Source organism: Delphinus delphis, chromosome 1, assembly GCF_949987515.2.
Source record: "Delphinus delphis chromosome 1, mDelDel1.2, whole genome shotgun sequence".
NCBI classification, from domain to species: Eukaryota; Metazoa; Chordata; class Mammalia; order Artiodactyla; family Delphinidae; genus Delphinus; species Delphinus delphis.
The window spans coordinates 111,766,251-111,783,247 of NC_082683.1; the positions used below are offsets into that span (position 1 = coordinate 111,766,251).

Below are 16,997 nucleotides of genomic sequence, written 5' to 3' on the forward strand. Positions count from 1 at the left end.
ACCCAGTTTCCTCAACAATTAAATAGCGTGAAAAAGGGGGGAAGGAAGAAGTGTTTATTGAAAAATGATGTAAGACACATACCAACCAAATGCAATGTGTAGACCTGATTTGAATTCTGATTTGAACAAACCAATTGCAAAAGATGTTTTTGAGACAATCCAGGAAATCTGAACATGGAACATGGACTGAACAGGAAATCTGAACATTGGGCCTTAGGTAACATTAAAGAATTACCATTAATTTTGTTTGTTGTGTTAAAAAATTCCTTATGTATTAGAGATACATCTTGAAGTGTTTATGGGTATAATAATATTGATTTTGGGGGTTCGATTTAAAATATTCCAGCAAAGAAAAGTGTAGTGGTTGGTACAGGAGAAGAAAAGGGAAGTAGTTGAATAAAATCAGATGGACAAAATGTTGGCAATTGTGAAATCTGGGTGACAATTGCATGGAGGCCTATTAGAATATTTCTCTACTTTTTGGTGTATGTTATAAAAAACATCAAAATTAATTCCATACAAATTTATTGTTGGGGCAGACCCTGTGCTATGCTCTGAGACACAACGACAAAGATGTGTCCCTGTCCTGGAGAAGTTCCAAGCAGTGGAGAAGACAGACAAGAATTCAGGTGCTGACTGTATTTAGTGATCAGCGTTATGGTTGGGGTAAGCTCCGGGGCCACAAAAAGACAGAGGGGGATACCTAACCCATTGAGGGAAAGTCTCCCGGAGGACTCAGGTTGGCTTTTGTAACAAGAGACCACAAACTAGGGGACTTCCCTGGTGGCGCAGTGGTTAAGACTCTGTGCTCCCAATGCAGGGGGCCCAGGTTCAATCCTTGTTCAGGGGACTGGATCCCACATGCATGCGGCAACTGAGTTTGAATGCCACAACTAAAGGAGCCCATGTGCCTCAACTAAGAAGCTGCCGAGCTGCAACCCGGTGAAACTAAGTAAATAAATAAAAACAAAACAAAACAGAGACCACACACTACAATAGCTAAACTGGACACTGCTGTAATGGTCTGGGATGCAGCTGAAAGCTGGAGCATTTGCTCTCAACCACGTGAGGAAGAGGACCTGCCACAAACCTGTGAGATACATATTATCTCCATTTGAAGGAGCAGAAAAATGACATTCACAGAGGTTAGGTAATTAATTCCAAATCATACAACAAACAAGGACTGAAAGCAGGGTTTGAACCCAGGGCTGGCTGACTGCAAAGCTGTGTTCTTTCTGTTAGTACTTGAGGCTTCCTGGTGACTGGGGGAGGGGTGGCTCTGACACCTTCTCTCTTCCCAGGGTCCTAGTGTGTTTAGGAGACCTTGGTCTTCGCCCTGCTAAGTGTTTCCCAGTGGGGGTTAGGCTGGGACGAGGAGACCCCAGGGGCTTTTGTCCTAGCCACCTAGCCAGACTGAGATCACACTGTCCCTGACTTCCCCTGAGTTCTGTTAGGAAGGTCACTTCTGGAAAGTCCCAGACTGGAACGGGGAAATGAGAAGCTTTAGTTCTGGGAGACATAGCCTCCCCCTCTATCAATCTTCTCTCCTTCAACCCCAGGTCTCATCCCCCATTTCCTGAACTTGGGGTTTGCAATGAGAGTGGATCAATAATTCCTTGGATTGGGACTTCCCTGGTGGTGCAGTTGTTAAGAATCCGCCTGCCAATGCAGGGAACACGGGTTCGAGCCCTGGTCCGGGAAGATCCCACATGCCGTGGAGCAACTAAGGCCGTGTGCCATAACTACTGAGCCTGCGCTCTAGAGCCCGCGAGCCACAGCTACTGAGCCCACGTGCCACAACTACTGAAGCCTGCACACCTAGAGCTCGTGCTCTGCAACAAGAGAAGCCACCGCATATGAGAAGCCTGCGCACCACAACGAACAGTAGCCCCTGATCACCGCAACTAGAGAAAGCCCACGCGCAGCAATGAAGACCCAACACAGCCAAAAAAAAAATTCCTTGGATTTGTACGGACTTGAATACTTATAAAGACCTTTTCCTTAGTTTCCACTCTTGCTTCTCAACTCTGCTCTGTGAGCTAATTAGGGGGCACACATTTATCCTGTGATCCATTAAAAACACACAGGTCACCTAAATCACGCTGGTATGCTCAATCTGCAATTTGGAGCCCACTCAGAGAGGTCACGTGGCTTGTTGAAGTTCATCCAGCTGGTCACGGTGGAGTCAAGACTTGCACCCAGGCAGCACTTCGGCAGGCCCAGGGAGTTGCACGTTAGCTGGGCGACAACAAGGAAGGCTGGAGCCTGAATTGGCTTCCCTTCCTGGCCTGTTTCAATTGCTCTTCTCTCTCGGGGCGAGCTAGCTGGCAGCTGATACCTGACTCCCATCAGACCACAGAAGCAAACCAGGTGGGTATTAAATGGGCCTTTCTCCAGGAGCTCTCACTCCTCCTTTGGCCCATTGCCTAGCAGGCCGTGCCCCTTCTCGAAGTGTCTTTGCCCCAGCCTCCACAGGGCCCAGTGAGCCTCCTCCTTCTTCCTGGAAGCATCCCTTCCTTTCTGGATTGCTCTGGGCTTTCTGGTGCTCCTCTGCCTGTCTCTTATCTGTATCCTTTGTTAATTGTCCTCCCTCCCCACCCCACAAGGCATGAGCTGAGCAGGAGAGCGGTGACCCAGGGCCTTGACGGGTAGGTGGTGAGGGAAGGAAGACATGGCTCTGGGAAGGATCCACAGGTGCCTCGGAGGCGTCTCTGTAGAGGTGTGCAGACTTAAAGGCAGACGAAACAGATTCTGGGTGTGGCTCTGCCACTCTTGAGCTGGAAAGCTTTGACCAAGGTCCTCACACCAAAGGGGAAATCTTACAGGTGAGAATTCAATGAGATAAAATATATGTGAAAGTGCAGATTTCAAATGCCAGTGACTTACTAGCTATGCCATAAATAGGGTGTTTGTAGAAAGAATAAAAAAAAGGAAGAATGCTTTGCATGTCTCAAATAACCAGGCTGCCCACTGGGGGCTGTCTCACCCTGGGTCTCTACTTTCTGGGGTATTTTTTTAGGTTTTTGTTTGTTTTTGTTTTTTTGGCCACGCTGTGAGGCATGTGGGATCTTAGTCCCCAATCAGAGATTGAACCTGCGCCCCCTGCAGTGGAAGCGGGGAGTCTTAACCACTGGACTGCCGGGTAAGTCCCTGTTTTATTTTGTTTTGTTTTGGGTCTCCACTTAAAAAAAAAAATAATTTATTTATTATTTATTTTTGGCTGTGTTGGGTCTTTATTGCTGTGTGCAGGCTTTCTTTAGTTGCATCAAGCAGGGACTACTCTTCGTTGTGGTGCATGGGCTTCTCACTGCAGTGGCTTCTCTTGTTGCAGAGCACAGGCTCAGTAGTTGTGGCGCACGGGCTTAGTTGCTCCGCGGCATGTGGGATCTTCCTGGAGCAGGGGTCCAACCCGTGTTCCCTGCACTGGCAGGCAGATTCTTTTTTTGTTGTTTTTTTTGTTTTTTTGCCGTACGCGGGCCTCTCACTGTTGTGGCCTCTCCCGTTGCGGAGCACAGGCTCCGGACGCGCAGGTTCAGGGGCCATGGCTCACGGGCCTAGCCGCTCTGCGGCATGTGGGATCCTCCCAGACCAGGGCACGAACCCGCGTCCCCTGCATCGGCAGGCGGACTCTCAACTACTGCGCCACCAGGGAGGTCCACATTCTTTTTTTTTTTTCTTTTTTAAACCCCACATTTGTTTATTTATTTATTTTTTGGCTGTGTTGGGTCTTCGTTTCTGTGCGAGAGCTTTCTCTAGTTGCGGCAAGCGGGGGCCACTCTTCATCGCGGTGCGCGGGCCTCTCACTATTGCGGCCTCTCTTGTTGCGGAGCACAGGCTCCAGACGTGCAGGCTCAGTAGTTGTGACTCACGGGCCCAGTTGCTCCACGGCATGTGGGATCTTCCCACACCAGGGTTCGAACCTGTGTCCCCTGCATTAGCAGGCAGATTCTCAACCACTGTGCCACCAGGGAAGCCCCAGTCCACATTCTTTTGAAAATATTCTTTTCCATTATGGTTCATCATAGGATACTGAATTTAGTTCTCTGTGCTATATTTAAGACCTTGTTGTTTATGCATTCTATATATAATAGTTTACATCTGCTAACCCCCACTCTTCTTCCCAACCCCCTCCCCCTTGGCATTGGTCTCCACTTTCTATCCATCCTCTCCCTGGGGGCTGGGGGGGGGGGCGGGTCCCTTCTAGGAGCTCCACCTGCTACAAAGTACAGCTCTGGGGAATTTTCCCTTAATGGCCTTATTTCACGGTGGAGTTGCAACAATCATATGGGTGTGCCTGGCCAGCTGCGTGGGGCTGAGAGGGGAAGGGTGGGATGATTTGGGGGTGGGGGGCATCATGGTGTAGGATGGGGAAACTGGAGTGAGACTTTCATTTTTTTCAAGCTTGTGTCTTTCCTTGAGGAGTTTCCTAGCACCCAAGGTTCTATTGACCTGATCTCTAATTTCCTTTGAGGTTCCTATTTTTGCCTTATGAACTCCTGTCCAAAGGTGGAGGCGGACCATCCTAGCAACCCAGCCTTGCCAAATATCAACAATGTCACACCCTCCTCACCCGGGTTGTAATTTACTATGTAATGATGTTTTCCTGGACCTCTCTCTAGTTCTACTCTAGGTAGGTGTAATAATTTTTTTTATTGTCGTAAAATATACTTAACATAAAAACGACCATTTTAGGGCTTCCCTGGTGGCGCGGTGGTTGAGAGTCCGCCTGCCGATGCAGGGGACACGGGTTCGTGCCCCGGTCCGGGAAGATCCCACATGCCGCGGAGCGGCTGGGCCCGTGAGCCATGGCCGCTGAGCCTGCGCGTTTGGAGCCTGTGCTTCGCAACGGGAGAGGCCACAACACTGAGAGGCCCGCGTACCGCAAAAAAAAAAAAAAAAAAAAAAAAGACCATTTAAACCATTTTTTTAGTGTACAGCTAAGTGGCGTTAAGTGTATTCACACTGTTGTGCAACCATCACCACTACCCATTTCTAGAACTTTTAAAATCTTCTCAGAATGAAACGCTATACCCGTTAAACAATAGTTTCCTATCCTTCCCTCTCCCCAGTTCCTGACAACCACTATTCTACTCTCTGTCTCTGCTCTAGGTACCTCATGTAAGTGGAATCATAGAGTATTTTTTCATTTGTATCTGGTGTATTTCACTTAACACAGTGCCTTTAAGATTCATCCATGTGGTATCATGTGTCAGAATTTCCTTCCTTTTTAAGGCTGAATAATATTTCATTTTATGTATATACCACATGTTGTTTATCCATTCATCTGTTGATGGACACTTGGGTTGTTTCCACCTTTTGGCTGTTGTGAATAATGCTGCAATGAACATTGCTGTACAAGTTTGTTTGCCTCTCTGTTTTCTCTTGGGTATATATCTAGGAGGGAGGGGAATTGCTGGGTCATATAATAATTCTATGTTTAACATTTTGAGGCACCGTCAAATTGCTTTCCCCAGCGACTGCATCATTTTACATTCTCACTAGCAATGTATGGGGATTCCAACTTCTCTGTATCCTCACCAGTGTTTGTTATTTTCAGGTTTTTTATTTTTTTGTTTTTACGATAGCCATATTACTAAGTGTAAAGTGGTATCTCATTATGGTTTTGATTTGCATTTCCCTAATGACTAATGGTATTGAGAATCTTTTCATGTGCTTATTGGCCATTTGTGTATTTTTTTTGGAGAAGTGTCTACTCAAGTCCTTTGTCCGTTTTCTAATTGGGTTGTTTGTATTTTTGTTGTGGCGTTCTTTATATATGCTGGATATTGAACTCTTATCAGATGTATGATTTGCAAATATTTTCTCCCATTCTGTAGGGTTTTTTTTCACTCCTATGATAGCGTTCTTTGATATACAAAAGATCTTAATTTTGATGAAGTCCAATTTATCTATTTGTTGTTGTTGCTTATGCTTTTGGTGTCACATCTAAGAATCTATTGCCAAGTCCAAGGTATGAAGGCTTACCCTTATGTTTTCTTCTAAGCCTTTCATAGTTTTAGTTTTTATATTTACCCATGATGGGTGGGTAAGCAGTGGTGTGTGTGTGTGTGTGTAAGCGTAAAGTTTCTAGTTTCTGCTGAGTCTTATCTTTCTTGAGCACTTAAAGCACTTTATATACTTTATATCACAGTGTTATCCTCATGTAACACGTGAGGGGAGATAGTCTCAAGAAGTCAACTGAGGCTCAGATAAGTTAAATGATTTGCCTCAGTTACACAACCTGTTAAGTGACCAAGCTGGTCCGGCTGGGGTTTTAGTAATGTGCCACTCAACTGCACAGGAAGATAATGAAAATTTAAGTGCGTAGTAAAGGTGACAGCTCGGAGCTAGGGTGCAGGGAATTCCCAAACTGTTACGCTTTCACCTCGGCTGCATCCATCCTCACCCCACCCTCCGCCCACTCCAGCTCCTCCTAACTTCCGGCCCTGAGCGCAGCCCTTCCATTGGCTGTTGGTTACAGGGCCTCATGCTCATACGAGGGGAAGCAGCCAATCAGTGTGGCTCGTCTCCGCCCAGCCAGCCAGCACTAGATCGCGTGGTCCTTGTCCCTCCTATGGCATGTCGGGAACTGTAGTCTAATGAAGCATTTCTACCTAGAGTGAAAGGAGATCGAGAACTACTGGTCCCAGGGAGCTGAGCGCCGAGCGGTCCGGCTTTTAGGAGTACCCAGCCAACAATCTGGAGCAGCAACTGGCGTCCAGGAACAGGTGAGAGAGGTCGAGGGCTGGCAGGGGTTAGAAACTCGGCCTTACCTCTGTAGCGATACTTTAAGGCACAGGAGGTCCAGTCTGTTGTGTTAGAGTTCCCCCGTTTTGGGGGTTGGTGGACCGACTGACACTGTGGATGTGCAGAAACTCCTGAACTCTGCCATGTGCTTTCCTGAAACCCCACAGGATAACTGCACCCTGCTTTGCTCTTCTGCTGCGAACCCTCCCCACCCACCCAGTGTTGCTCCGAGGCTGTCAGCGCAGTCCCAGTTCTGTGAGGCTCAGGACGCCCAGTCCCAGAGCCCCAGGCTACATGTCCATAGCACCCAGGGGTTCCGCCTTCACTTCTCTTCTTGAGGCATCTCAGAGCCTGCGCTCCCCCCTCCCCGCCTACCAGGGGAGACCTGTGTTCTAGATTTGGCTCTGACACTCCCCAGGTATCTTCCTATCTCCTAGAGTCTCAGTTTGACCTCCATAAAATAGGGTGATTTAAGGGTCCTCCCAGCTCCCAGTCCTGAGGTCCTTTACTCTGGACTCTTTTATCATGTGCTCCAGAACTTGGGGGAAGAAGTCAAGAGTGTAGCAATTCCAGAGGCTCCCTGGAAGAGGCGTTGACGGTTTCTCAACCGGATAAAGTTAGGTGGCATTAAGTTCTAGCCGTCTTATTTTAAGTGTGATCAGTTGAGTCTTGGTCACCCAGCCATACTTTTTGTTCCCTGCGTTTCTTTCTGTAAATGCCCTCAAGCTCAGCCCAGAAGAGAGTGGGGCATTCTGGGTATGGAGGTGAAAGTTTGGAGGGTGACCCGGGGAGCTGACAACGTACATCTGCCTTTGGTGCTTGCTCCTGCAGGGAGTGCTTGATGCCCCCTCCCTAGGCCACCCCCCATGCTGCCCCTGTCCCGCTGGCTGAGATCTGTGGGGTTCTTCTTGCTGCCAGCCCCCTGCTGGGTACCCCGGGAGAGGTGGCTGGGTTCCCTACGGCAGCCCTCCCTGGTGCATGGGTGCCCAGTCCTGGGGGCCTGGCACAGTGCCCGCTGCTGGTGCCAAGCATGGACAGAGGAGCCTCGGTGAGTTTGGCGGGGTGAGGGGCCTTGGGGAGGGGAGCAGCTGATTAGGTTTCTGACTTGTCCTCCCTCTTGTCAGAGCATTTTACTCCTCCCTCAGAATGAATGGAGACCAGAAATTGGATGTTTATGCCCAAGAAAGGCAGGATTTCATCCAGCACTTCTCCCAGATTGTCAAGGTGCTGACTGAGGAGGACATTGGACACCCAGAGACAGGAGATGCTATTGCCCGACTCAAGGAGGTGAGGGGTTTACGACTTGAGAGAGTGAACCTTTGCACTCTCTGTGCATGTGTGGGATCCAGCTCTGGCTTTTGACAGGTGTGGGAGCAGGCTTTTATCTGAGTGACTCTGGGTCCACTCTGGAGGGGCTGGGGCCTGGGCAGGTATATTTAGTCAGCCGATCAATCCTGCCTTGTGGTTCTGCTGAGCCAGCCAGACTGCTTTGTATGGGGGTGGAGGGCCTTGAACCTGGTAAGTCTTTAGTTTTGTTGAGAAAGGGAATTAGGTGTCCAGAAATCATTAAGGTGCTACCTTGTCAGGGACCTGGGAGGAAGCAGTCTGAAGTGGGCCTGAGTGAAGCTAGTGTATCATCAGAAACCCCTGCTCTAGAACAGGAGCTATTGCTGGGATACTTAAGTTGCCTAATTCTTTTTTTCTTTTGGAGTATCTAGTAATTCTTTTTGTAAATGCTGTCTCATTTGTCTGAGGGGAACTAAGGAAAAGGATGTCTGTCTACACTGGGATGGAGATTAAAAGGGAAGTCTTCCCAGTGAATTAGATCTGGTTGACAGCAGGGCAGCAGAAGGCACAATGAGAAGCCCCAGCAGGAGGGGATGCCATTGGAGGAGTGGGGGGTAGGTTCCCCAACCTCGGTCCCCTCCAAGTTGTCCTCTGGCCAACTCTGTGGGTAGGGGGCTTGCCTTTAATAAAGTGAAAGGGGCTTTTCATTTGCAGATAGGTTGAACTGTGGGTTGGAGGAGGTGGCTGAGAAAGGAGGAATGGGCTGTGAAGGGGAAGTTAGGAGAATTGGGGACGGGGTGAAGGAGAGACGTGAGCACGCCAGCCATTCCCATAGTGAAGCCACTAGGTGGTGTTTCTGGGGGCTCTGAGGAGCTCCAATTCTTTATGTCTCAGCGCAGAAAGAATTCAGCAAGAGGCAAAGTGATAGAAAAGAAGTGATTTATTAGAATAGAATGCTTGTGAGGCTTACAAGCCGGTGGGTGAGAGGGTGCCACACCCCAAGAACTTTGTGGGCTACGGTTTTATAATCAAAGGAAAAGTGGGGAGGAGGACAAAACCACCTTCTTCCTCATTCTTGAGTAGATGTCATGCTTTCATCATCACCTCCTCCTCCGGGTTGGGCAGGGGAGTTTTCTTGTCCCTACGTGTTTAAGCCAGGACTGTCGTGTCGCTATGGAACAATTATTTCAGGTCTTAGTACAATGAGCGTCTTTCACACTGAAATGTCGCCTTTCCATAAATTGTTTTTTGTGTGTGCAGAGAGCATGTTCTAGGGGTCATAAACTTACTGAACTCACTGGGCAGGATGTGGGTCTCATGCCACCATTATTTTATTGTTTTGGGGCATATCTTATGCTCTGTTGCATGGTTCTGTTGCTAAGCAGGCCTGCTTGGTTTTGTGGTTAAGCGAACCTGCTTTCTTCAGTGATCATTAACTTACAGGGGTCTCCCATGCTTTTTTTCTTTACTTACAGTCCCCTAGTGGGATTAACTATTTAATCACCTACGTTGTCCTTTTACTCTGTCCCTATCAGTAGCACGTACAGAGTTTTCGCCCAGTTCAAGCCCTGTCCTGGGGGTTTGGGAGCAGATTTTAATCTCCCGTATGGAGCCTTTAAGTGTACTGAAGAAGGCAATGCAGAGAGAGCCTGGGGACTGGAGAACTTCTAGCTGTGCTCCAGGATTTGGGAAGAAGCCAAGAGAATAGCAATTCCAGAGGCTGCCTGAAGGAGGGGTTGGGGTTGAGGAGGATAAAGTTAGGTCTCGTGGTTGGAAGTGGGAAAGGGCAAGGACAACTCTCAGAATAGCTGCTCTGTAGACCCTGATGCCTTGTCGCTCTGCCCTTGCCCCTAGGTCCTGGAGTACAATGCCATCGGAGGCAAGTACCATCGGGGTTTGACAGTGCTGGTAGCGTTCCGGGAGCTGGTGGAGCCCAGGAAGCAGGATGCTGAAAGTCTCCAGCGGGCCCTGACCGTGGGCTGGTGTGTGGAACTGGTAAGAGGGAGGGGGAGGGGCAGGAGAAGACGAGGTTTACTAGAGTGGGGGTACCCTGGGTAGGATGGGGTGGGGCAAGAAGGGATGGGCCTGAAACTTGGTTTCTTGGTTGGTTGTGTTTCTGTGCCTCTAGTGTGCTGCAGCCAGACTTAGTGAATTACTCCAAGGGTTAACAAATGTGGGGAAACTCTTTTGCCAGTGGGTACACATTTCACCTGTAGACCTGCTGTGGGCCAGGGCCTTGGAACTGGCCATAAAGTTGTCAACTCTTTCCTCTGAGCAGAGGACAGCCGCAGAAGTAAGGTAGTTCTTCTAGAACGTTGTTCTGTGGCAAAGATTGAAAACTGGAAGCCCATTGGTAGTTTTCGAAAATATTTTAAAATTAAGTTCCCTAAATCTAACAAAGAAGAGATTTCACATAAAACACCAGATTTCTAGCATTACTTGGAAAATTGCTAGATCTGGGTCCAGAGTCCCATGTAGCAACAGTTGGCTGAAGTTGAATTGAGGCCACTTTCCCAAGACAGGACATGTGTGGGTCTGTCTTTATCTTGCTCCAATCCCCACATCTTCCTGTCTCCAAGCTCACTTGGCCCTTGAAGGTGTATGGTTTGCTGGCCTGGCCTAAAGTCTTCAATAGCGACAGGGGGACCAGGTTCTGGGGGCGGCGGTGCCAGGCCCTGAGGAGGGGGCCAGTGAGCCCAGGAGGGAAGACGCTCAGGGCTTGGCGAATGACGGGTGATTCTGGCCTGCGGAGAGGAGCAGCTGGCCCGAGGGAGGACGTGACGAGCTGAGTCGGCCACACCGCATTCTCTGTATGAGCAGGTCAAGTGGAGCTGTCTGTCCTGCAGGTGTTGGAAATTCCAATCTGGAGCCTGTAAGAGAGATGGGGCTGGAGAATAGGGATTTGCCTCCAAGGAGGTAGAAGGACGATGGCCTCACTGTGGACGGGGCCCCTGGTGAAGGGCCCCTGGTGCCCTTCTAGGGATCTGGAGGGGCCGAGGAGCCCATAAACACAGAGGGCGGGCAAGGAGGGAAGGGCAGGAGGAGAGGGGCAGAGCTGTGGGGCGGAGGGAGGCGAGAGTACGAAGGGCCAACAGCTCACCTGGTAGAATCGGTTGCTGTTAACCTCAGCTGCACTGGGTGCATCTGGGGGTGTTTTTTTCTTTTGGCCGTGCCATGTGGCTTGCGTGATCTGAGTTCCTGACCACGGATTGACCCCTGGGCCCTGGCAGTGAAAGCCCTGAGTCCTAACCACTGGATGACCAGGAAACTCCCATGTTTTCTTTTTTTAAAAAATTAATTAATGAATTAATTTTTGGCCGCTTTGGGTCTTCCTTGCTGCGCGTGGGCTTTCTCTAGTTGCAGCGAGCGGGGGCTGCTCTTCGTTGTGGTGCGGGGGCTTCTCATTGCGGTGGCTTCTCTTGTTGCAGAGCACGGGCTCTAGGTGCACGGGCTTCAGTAGTTGTGGCACGTGGGCTCATGGGCTCACGTAGTTGTGGCTCACAGGCTCTAGAGCACAGGCTCAGTAGTTGTGGCGCACGGGCTTAGTTCCTCCGCAGCATGTGGGATCTTTCTGGACCAGGGCTCGAACCTGCGTGCCCTGCATTGGCAGGCGGATTCTTAACCACTGCGCCACCAGGGAAGTCCCCCCGCCCCCGCCCCGTGTTTTCTTAAACGCAGCTGTACTTCTGTCACTTCCCCAAGATTCCATTTGAGCTGTCCACCATTGTTTTGGATGATTTTTGTTATAATTTCTGCTTCTATCTTCCTTTCACTTCTGCCTCATCTCCTTCAATCTCTTATTTTCCTATTTCAGCATTTACTTCCTAAAAATGAGCACATTTGCCTATGTAACCACAATACTGTTATCACATCTTTGTCTGGGCTGCTACAACAAAATATCACAGGCTGGGTAACTTATAAACAACAGAAGTTTATATCTCACAGCTCTGAAGGCTGGGAGGTCCAAGATCAAGGCACCAGCACGGTTGGCTGAGGGCTTTCTTCCTGGTTCATAGCCAGCATCTCCTTGCTATGTCCTCAGGTGGAAGGGGCAAGGGAGCTCTGTAGGGTCTCTTTCATAACGGCACTAATCCCTTTCACGAGGCTTCCATTCTCATAACCTAAGCACCTCCCAAAGGGTCCACCTTCTAATACCATCATCTTTGAAGGTTAGGGTTTCAACATACGAATTTTGGTGGGGGGCACATCCAGATCATAGCAACATCCAAGATATTTAACATTGGTACTAAAATATTATCTAATGTATATTCCATATTTAAATACTTGTAAATCCCCCCCAATTGTCCACTATAGGTTTTTTTTTTTTTTAAACATCCAGGATCCAAGCAGGAGTAATGTATCGCATTTGGTAGTTTTTCTCCAGTCTTTAGAATACTTCCTCTATCACAGTTGACTTTTTAAAGTCCAGGCCAGTTATTTGGTAGAGTATCTCACAATCCAGTCTGATTAATATCATGAGGAAATAATCAGGGTAAACATTTTGGTAAGGATGCTACATAGGTAATGTGGTATATTTCCCGTTACTTCCCACTATAGTACATACCTGGGAAGATGACTAAAAAAACTCAACCCAGTACTGTGGTACCATCCCTATAGATTTAAAGTTCTCCTAACAAATAGAAAGTGCAGTTGGGGGGCAGAGAAGATTGAGGGAGGCCACAGAATGAACGCCCTTTGGAGACAATCTTGGTTGAGTGGTGCTGGTTGAAACCAGATGGCCCTTGTAATCACTCAGGGGAGGCAGTGGACCTGTGGCTTCAGGGGAACAATGCCACTCCAAATAAACACATCATAAATAAAACGTGTGCCCCCGGTGTGGAAAACCCAGGTCCCACCCCAGGGCGAAGTCAGAGGTCAAGGTGCACAGGGACCTCGCCTGAAACAAGAGCAGCGACCGCCATAACCCTTTCTCTGCCCACACGTGAGCTGGTGGGTGGTGTTGGGCACTCCTCTGAGCGATGCAGATCCACTAGAGCACATACAGGGATCAGGGTGGGGTGAAGATTTCAAAACTATATCTTCGGGGAATTCCTGGTGGTTCAGTGGTTAGGACTCGGCGCTTTCACTGCTGAGGGCCCAGGTTCAGTCCCTGGTCAGGGAACTAAGATCCCTCAAGCCGTGTGGTGCAGCCAAAAAAAACCCAGAAAAAACAAAAACCATGTCTTCAAAAGCTGTTTGAAGGAGCCGGAATGTGTAGCCTGACTGCAAGAAGTATCCTGGGGGACGTTACAGTGCTTCATTCTCTCATTTATTTCTTAGACAAACATTTATGACACACCCACTCTGGGACCATGCTGTGCTGGGCTCTGGGAGTGCCAGGGGGACAAACACATTGCCCTGCCTCCAAGGAGTTCACAGTCCTGTGGGGAACCAGCACGTTTGGGTACCTTCAAGTAGGCTGGCACTCAGAAGAGGAAGCCCTTTGATGATGTTTAAGACCCATGGGTGAAAGTTACTGGAAGTCAGACTTGAGTTGCATCCTATTAGACCTGCGCTCCCTAACGAGCTCCCTGAGGTGGGGTTTTGTTCCTGGTCACTGGAGTAGGTAAGCAGAGTGCCCGGGGAGGACACAGGAACAGCCTTTTTTGTTCCACAAGTCATGTAAAGTCAAATTGCATGAAGAAATCTTACTTGAAGCATTCACTGAAGTTTTTCGCAAGAGAGTCCAGTATATGAAGATGTTTCATCATCTCCCTGATAACCAGGGATTGTCTAGGGCTGCTTGTCTGGAGATGTCAGAGATCTGTTGTGTCTCTTACTTTGAAAACAAGGGAGTTTTTGTCCCTTTTTATAGGTGGGAAGCCTGAGCCAGAGAAGTCATGTAACTTTCCAAAGTCCCACAGCACAGACGAAAAGTCCTTGGTGGACTTCCCTGGTGGTTCAGTGGTTAAGACTCCGCGCTCCCAGTGCAGGGGCACGGGTTCAGTCCCTGGTTGGCAAACTAAGATACCACATGCCACATAGTGTGGCAAAAAAAAAAAAAAAAAAGTCCTCGGCCTCCTCATCCTGACCTTCCTTACCAGCTCAGTGATTCTCAAAAGCAGCAGCTCTGTTGCTGGCAGAAGGAACAGTAATAAGGAGCCCTGGGGCTCTTATTCCACTTTTCGTTCTAGCTCCAAGCCTTCTTCGTGGTGTCAGACGACATCATGGATTCATCCCTCACCCGACGGGGCCAGATCTGCTGGTATCAGAAGGTAAAGTGGGCGGGAAGGTAGTGGTGGGCATGGGAACAGGCCCCGGGGAGATGGTCACGTGGAGCCTGTGGAGGTGTTCAGAGTTACAGGTTCTTGGTATGAGTCTAGGCCAAAGACTGATTGCTTGTTTTTCTGTGTCTTTGACAGCCAGGCATAGGTTTGGATGCAATCAATGACGCTTTCCTTCTGGAAGCATGTGTCTACCGCCTGCTGAAGTTCTACTGCCGGGAGCAGCCCTATTATATGAACCTGATTGAGCTCTTCCTGCAGGTGTGCTGCAGACCAGGGCTCGGTGCCCAGAGGCTGCCCACAGTAGCCTTGGCCTCTGTAGGACATTCTCGTCTAGCTTGTTTCGGGACACAGGAGATACCTCGGTTTGCCTGGATGGGGAAGTAATTGAGGAAGGGAATTGGGGAGGGTGGTGGTGGCGAGAGGGGCTTCTGTGTCTCTGTGACTGAGGAGTCGTAAGGGACGGTGTGTGTGACTGGATGGGCCTTGAGTCTTGGGCCCCTCTCTCCCTCCTGCTGTCTTTCTGACTGCCCAGGTGTCAACTGGTATGGGATGTAGGGCCCAAGATTTCAGGGTTCTCCAGCCCTGGAGAAAGCCCAGGTCATGGGCCATTTTCCTCTTCCTTAGAGTTCTTATCAGACTGAGATCGGACAGACCCTGGACCTCATCACGGCCCCCCAGGGCAATGTAGATCTTGGCAGATTCACTGAAAAGAGGTGAGGGACAATGGGAACCATATCTGGACAGTGAGGGAGGGCTGGGGCGGGGGCATTATCCTTCTGAGGAGTTTATCTTCTCCCTGTGCTCAGGTACAAATCTATTGTCAAGTACAAGACAGCTTTCTACTCCTTTTACCTTCCTGTAGCTGCTGCTATGTATATGGTGAGTGAGCCTCCCCACCCTCGCTGCCTTGCCCATGTGGGCTTTTGGATAGGAGGCCACAGGGCAGACAACTTTGGACAGTCTGGTGCCCCCACTGAATGGCTGTGTGATCCTGAGCAAGTTACTTAATCTCTCTTAGTCTGTTTCCTCAGCTGTAAGATGAGGATAAAAATCCCCACCCATGGAACTATTGTGAAAATTAGCTGAGTGGTTAATATGAATGTGGATGGCCCATCAAGGGGGAACAATAAATCCTCCACCTGAGTACGGATAGGAGTGGGGAGGATATAATTCAGGCTGAGAGGGAGGAGACTGGATTCGGAGGTGGTCAGTGGGATTAACTGTCTGTGCTGACCTTCTCCAAGTTTCCTTTTTATCCTGAAAGAATCTGGAAATGGCGAAAAGATTAGGAAGAAGGATCAGTGACTCAGGGACTGAGCCTTGTGAGAGAAGAGATAGTCTGAGGGCCTCCAGAATGGACTCACCTCTGCCATGACTCACAGGAAGACCCAGCTAAAATAAGTGGGATGGGGGCTGGGCCATCAGTTAGGATTTCCTAGATCAGGGAAGCCAGGGATGTCTGAAAGGAGAGGACAGAAGATTTGGGGGCTGCACTGGGGCAAGACCTCGTGGAATGAAGCGGCCACAGGAAGATGAAGGCATCTCTGGTGTATGGCTTGTTAATCCCCTTTTCACTGTAGGCGGGCATTGATGGGGAGAAGGAGCATGCCAATGCCAAGAAGATCCTGCTGGAGATGGGAGAGTTCTTTCAGATTCAGGTAGGAAGGCATGAGGCACTGGCAGAGAAAAGGCTCCAACTTTCCTCTTTCCCTGCCTTGGAGCCTCTTCATTCCTCCTTTTCTGCACCTGCCCCCACCCAGGATGATTACCTTGATCTCTTTGGGGATCCCAGTGTGATGGGCAAGATCGGCACTGACATCCAGGACAACAAGTGCAGCTGGCTGGTGGTTCAGTGTCTGCAACGGGCCTCTCCGGAACAGCGCCAGATCCTGCAGGTGCCTGAGAGAGGGCTGTGGATCCCTGAGCTGCTGAAAAAGGGGATAGAGCAGTGGTTCTTCAGTGAGGGTGATTTTGACCCCCCAGAGGACGTTTGGCAGTGTCAGGAGACATTTTTTTTTGTCATAACTTGGTGTGTGTGCATGTGCCACAGGTATCTCTAGTGGGTAGAGGCCAGAGATGCTGCCCAACATCTTACAATGCATACAGTAGCTTTCCACACAAAGTATTATCCAGCCCAAAATTTCAAATGTGCCAAGGGTTGGGAAACCCTGGACTAGAGGAAACTGAGGCCTGAGCCACTATCTGAGCATTTGGGATGGGGAGGGGGAGGGGGAGGTTCAAGATCTTAGATACTAAGAGACACTTGAAACTGGAGGCAGGGATGGAGTGAATGGCATTGGAGATGTTCTGGAATATCTGGATGGGGGAAGGAGAGGGGACCTGGAGGTGCTGGGGGGAGATTAATAAGCCCATTTTCCTGCCTCCAATCCTTCAGGAGAACTATGGGCAGAAGGAGGCCGAGAAGGTGGCCCGGGTAAAGGCGCTATACGAGGAGATGAATCTTCGGGCTGTGTTCACGCAGTACGAGGAACACAGTTACAGCCACATTATGGGTCTCATTGAGCAGTATGCTGCGCCCCTGCCCCCAGCCATCTTCTTGGGGCTAGCAAACAAGATCTACAAGCGGAAAAAGTGACTTAGAGACTGTGAAGGTGGAGGGGGAGGCTCTCAATAAATTGTTGTCTAACCTGTGGTTCTTCTGTTCCTGCTTGTGCCAGCCAGGGGCGCAGCTCTGTCTAGAATGGGCAGGGTGGGGGGCAGTTGCATGGAAGCGAG

At 49.4% G+C, this 16,997-nt stretch overlaps 1 protein-coding gene across 4 annotated transcripts; it reads left to right on the forward strand.

The window, feature by feature from the left end:
* The first annotated feature begins 6,621 nt into the window (after positions 1-6,621).
* On the forward strand, positions 6,622-16,912 carry FDPS (farnesyl diphosphate synthase). 4 transcript variants are annotated; one of them, XM_060031456.1, is made up of 10 exons: positions 6,622-6,728; positions 7,872-8,034; positions 9,889-10,029; positions 14,169-14,249; positions 14,397-14,519; positions 14,886-14,974; positions 15,068-15,140; positions 15,842-15,919; positions 16,022-16,156; positions 16,657-16,912. In XM_060031456.1, the coding sequence occupies exons 2-10, from the start codon at positions 7,894-7,896 to the stop codon at positions 16,855-16,857; spliced, it is 1,062 nt and encodes a 353-aa protein (XP_059887439.1). In that variant the 5' UTR covers positions 6,622-6,728; positions 7,872-7,893; the 3' UTR covers positions 16,858-16,912. The 4 variants fall into 4 exon arrangements, with proteins under 4 accessions (XP_059887439.1, XP_059887430.1, XP_059887420.1 ...); XM_060031447.1 differs by having other exon boundaries at positions 6,635-6,728; positions 7,893-8,034; XM_060031437.1 differs by lacking the exon at positions 6,622-6,728 and adding an exon at positions 6,749-7,795 and having other exon boundaries at positions 16,022-16,226.
* Positions 16,913-16,997: the final 85 nt, after the last annotated feature.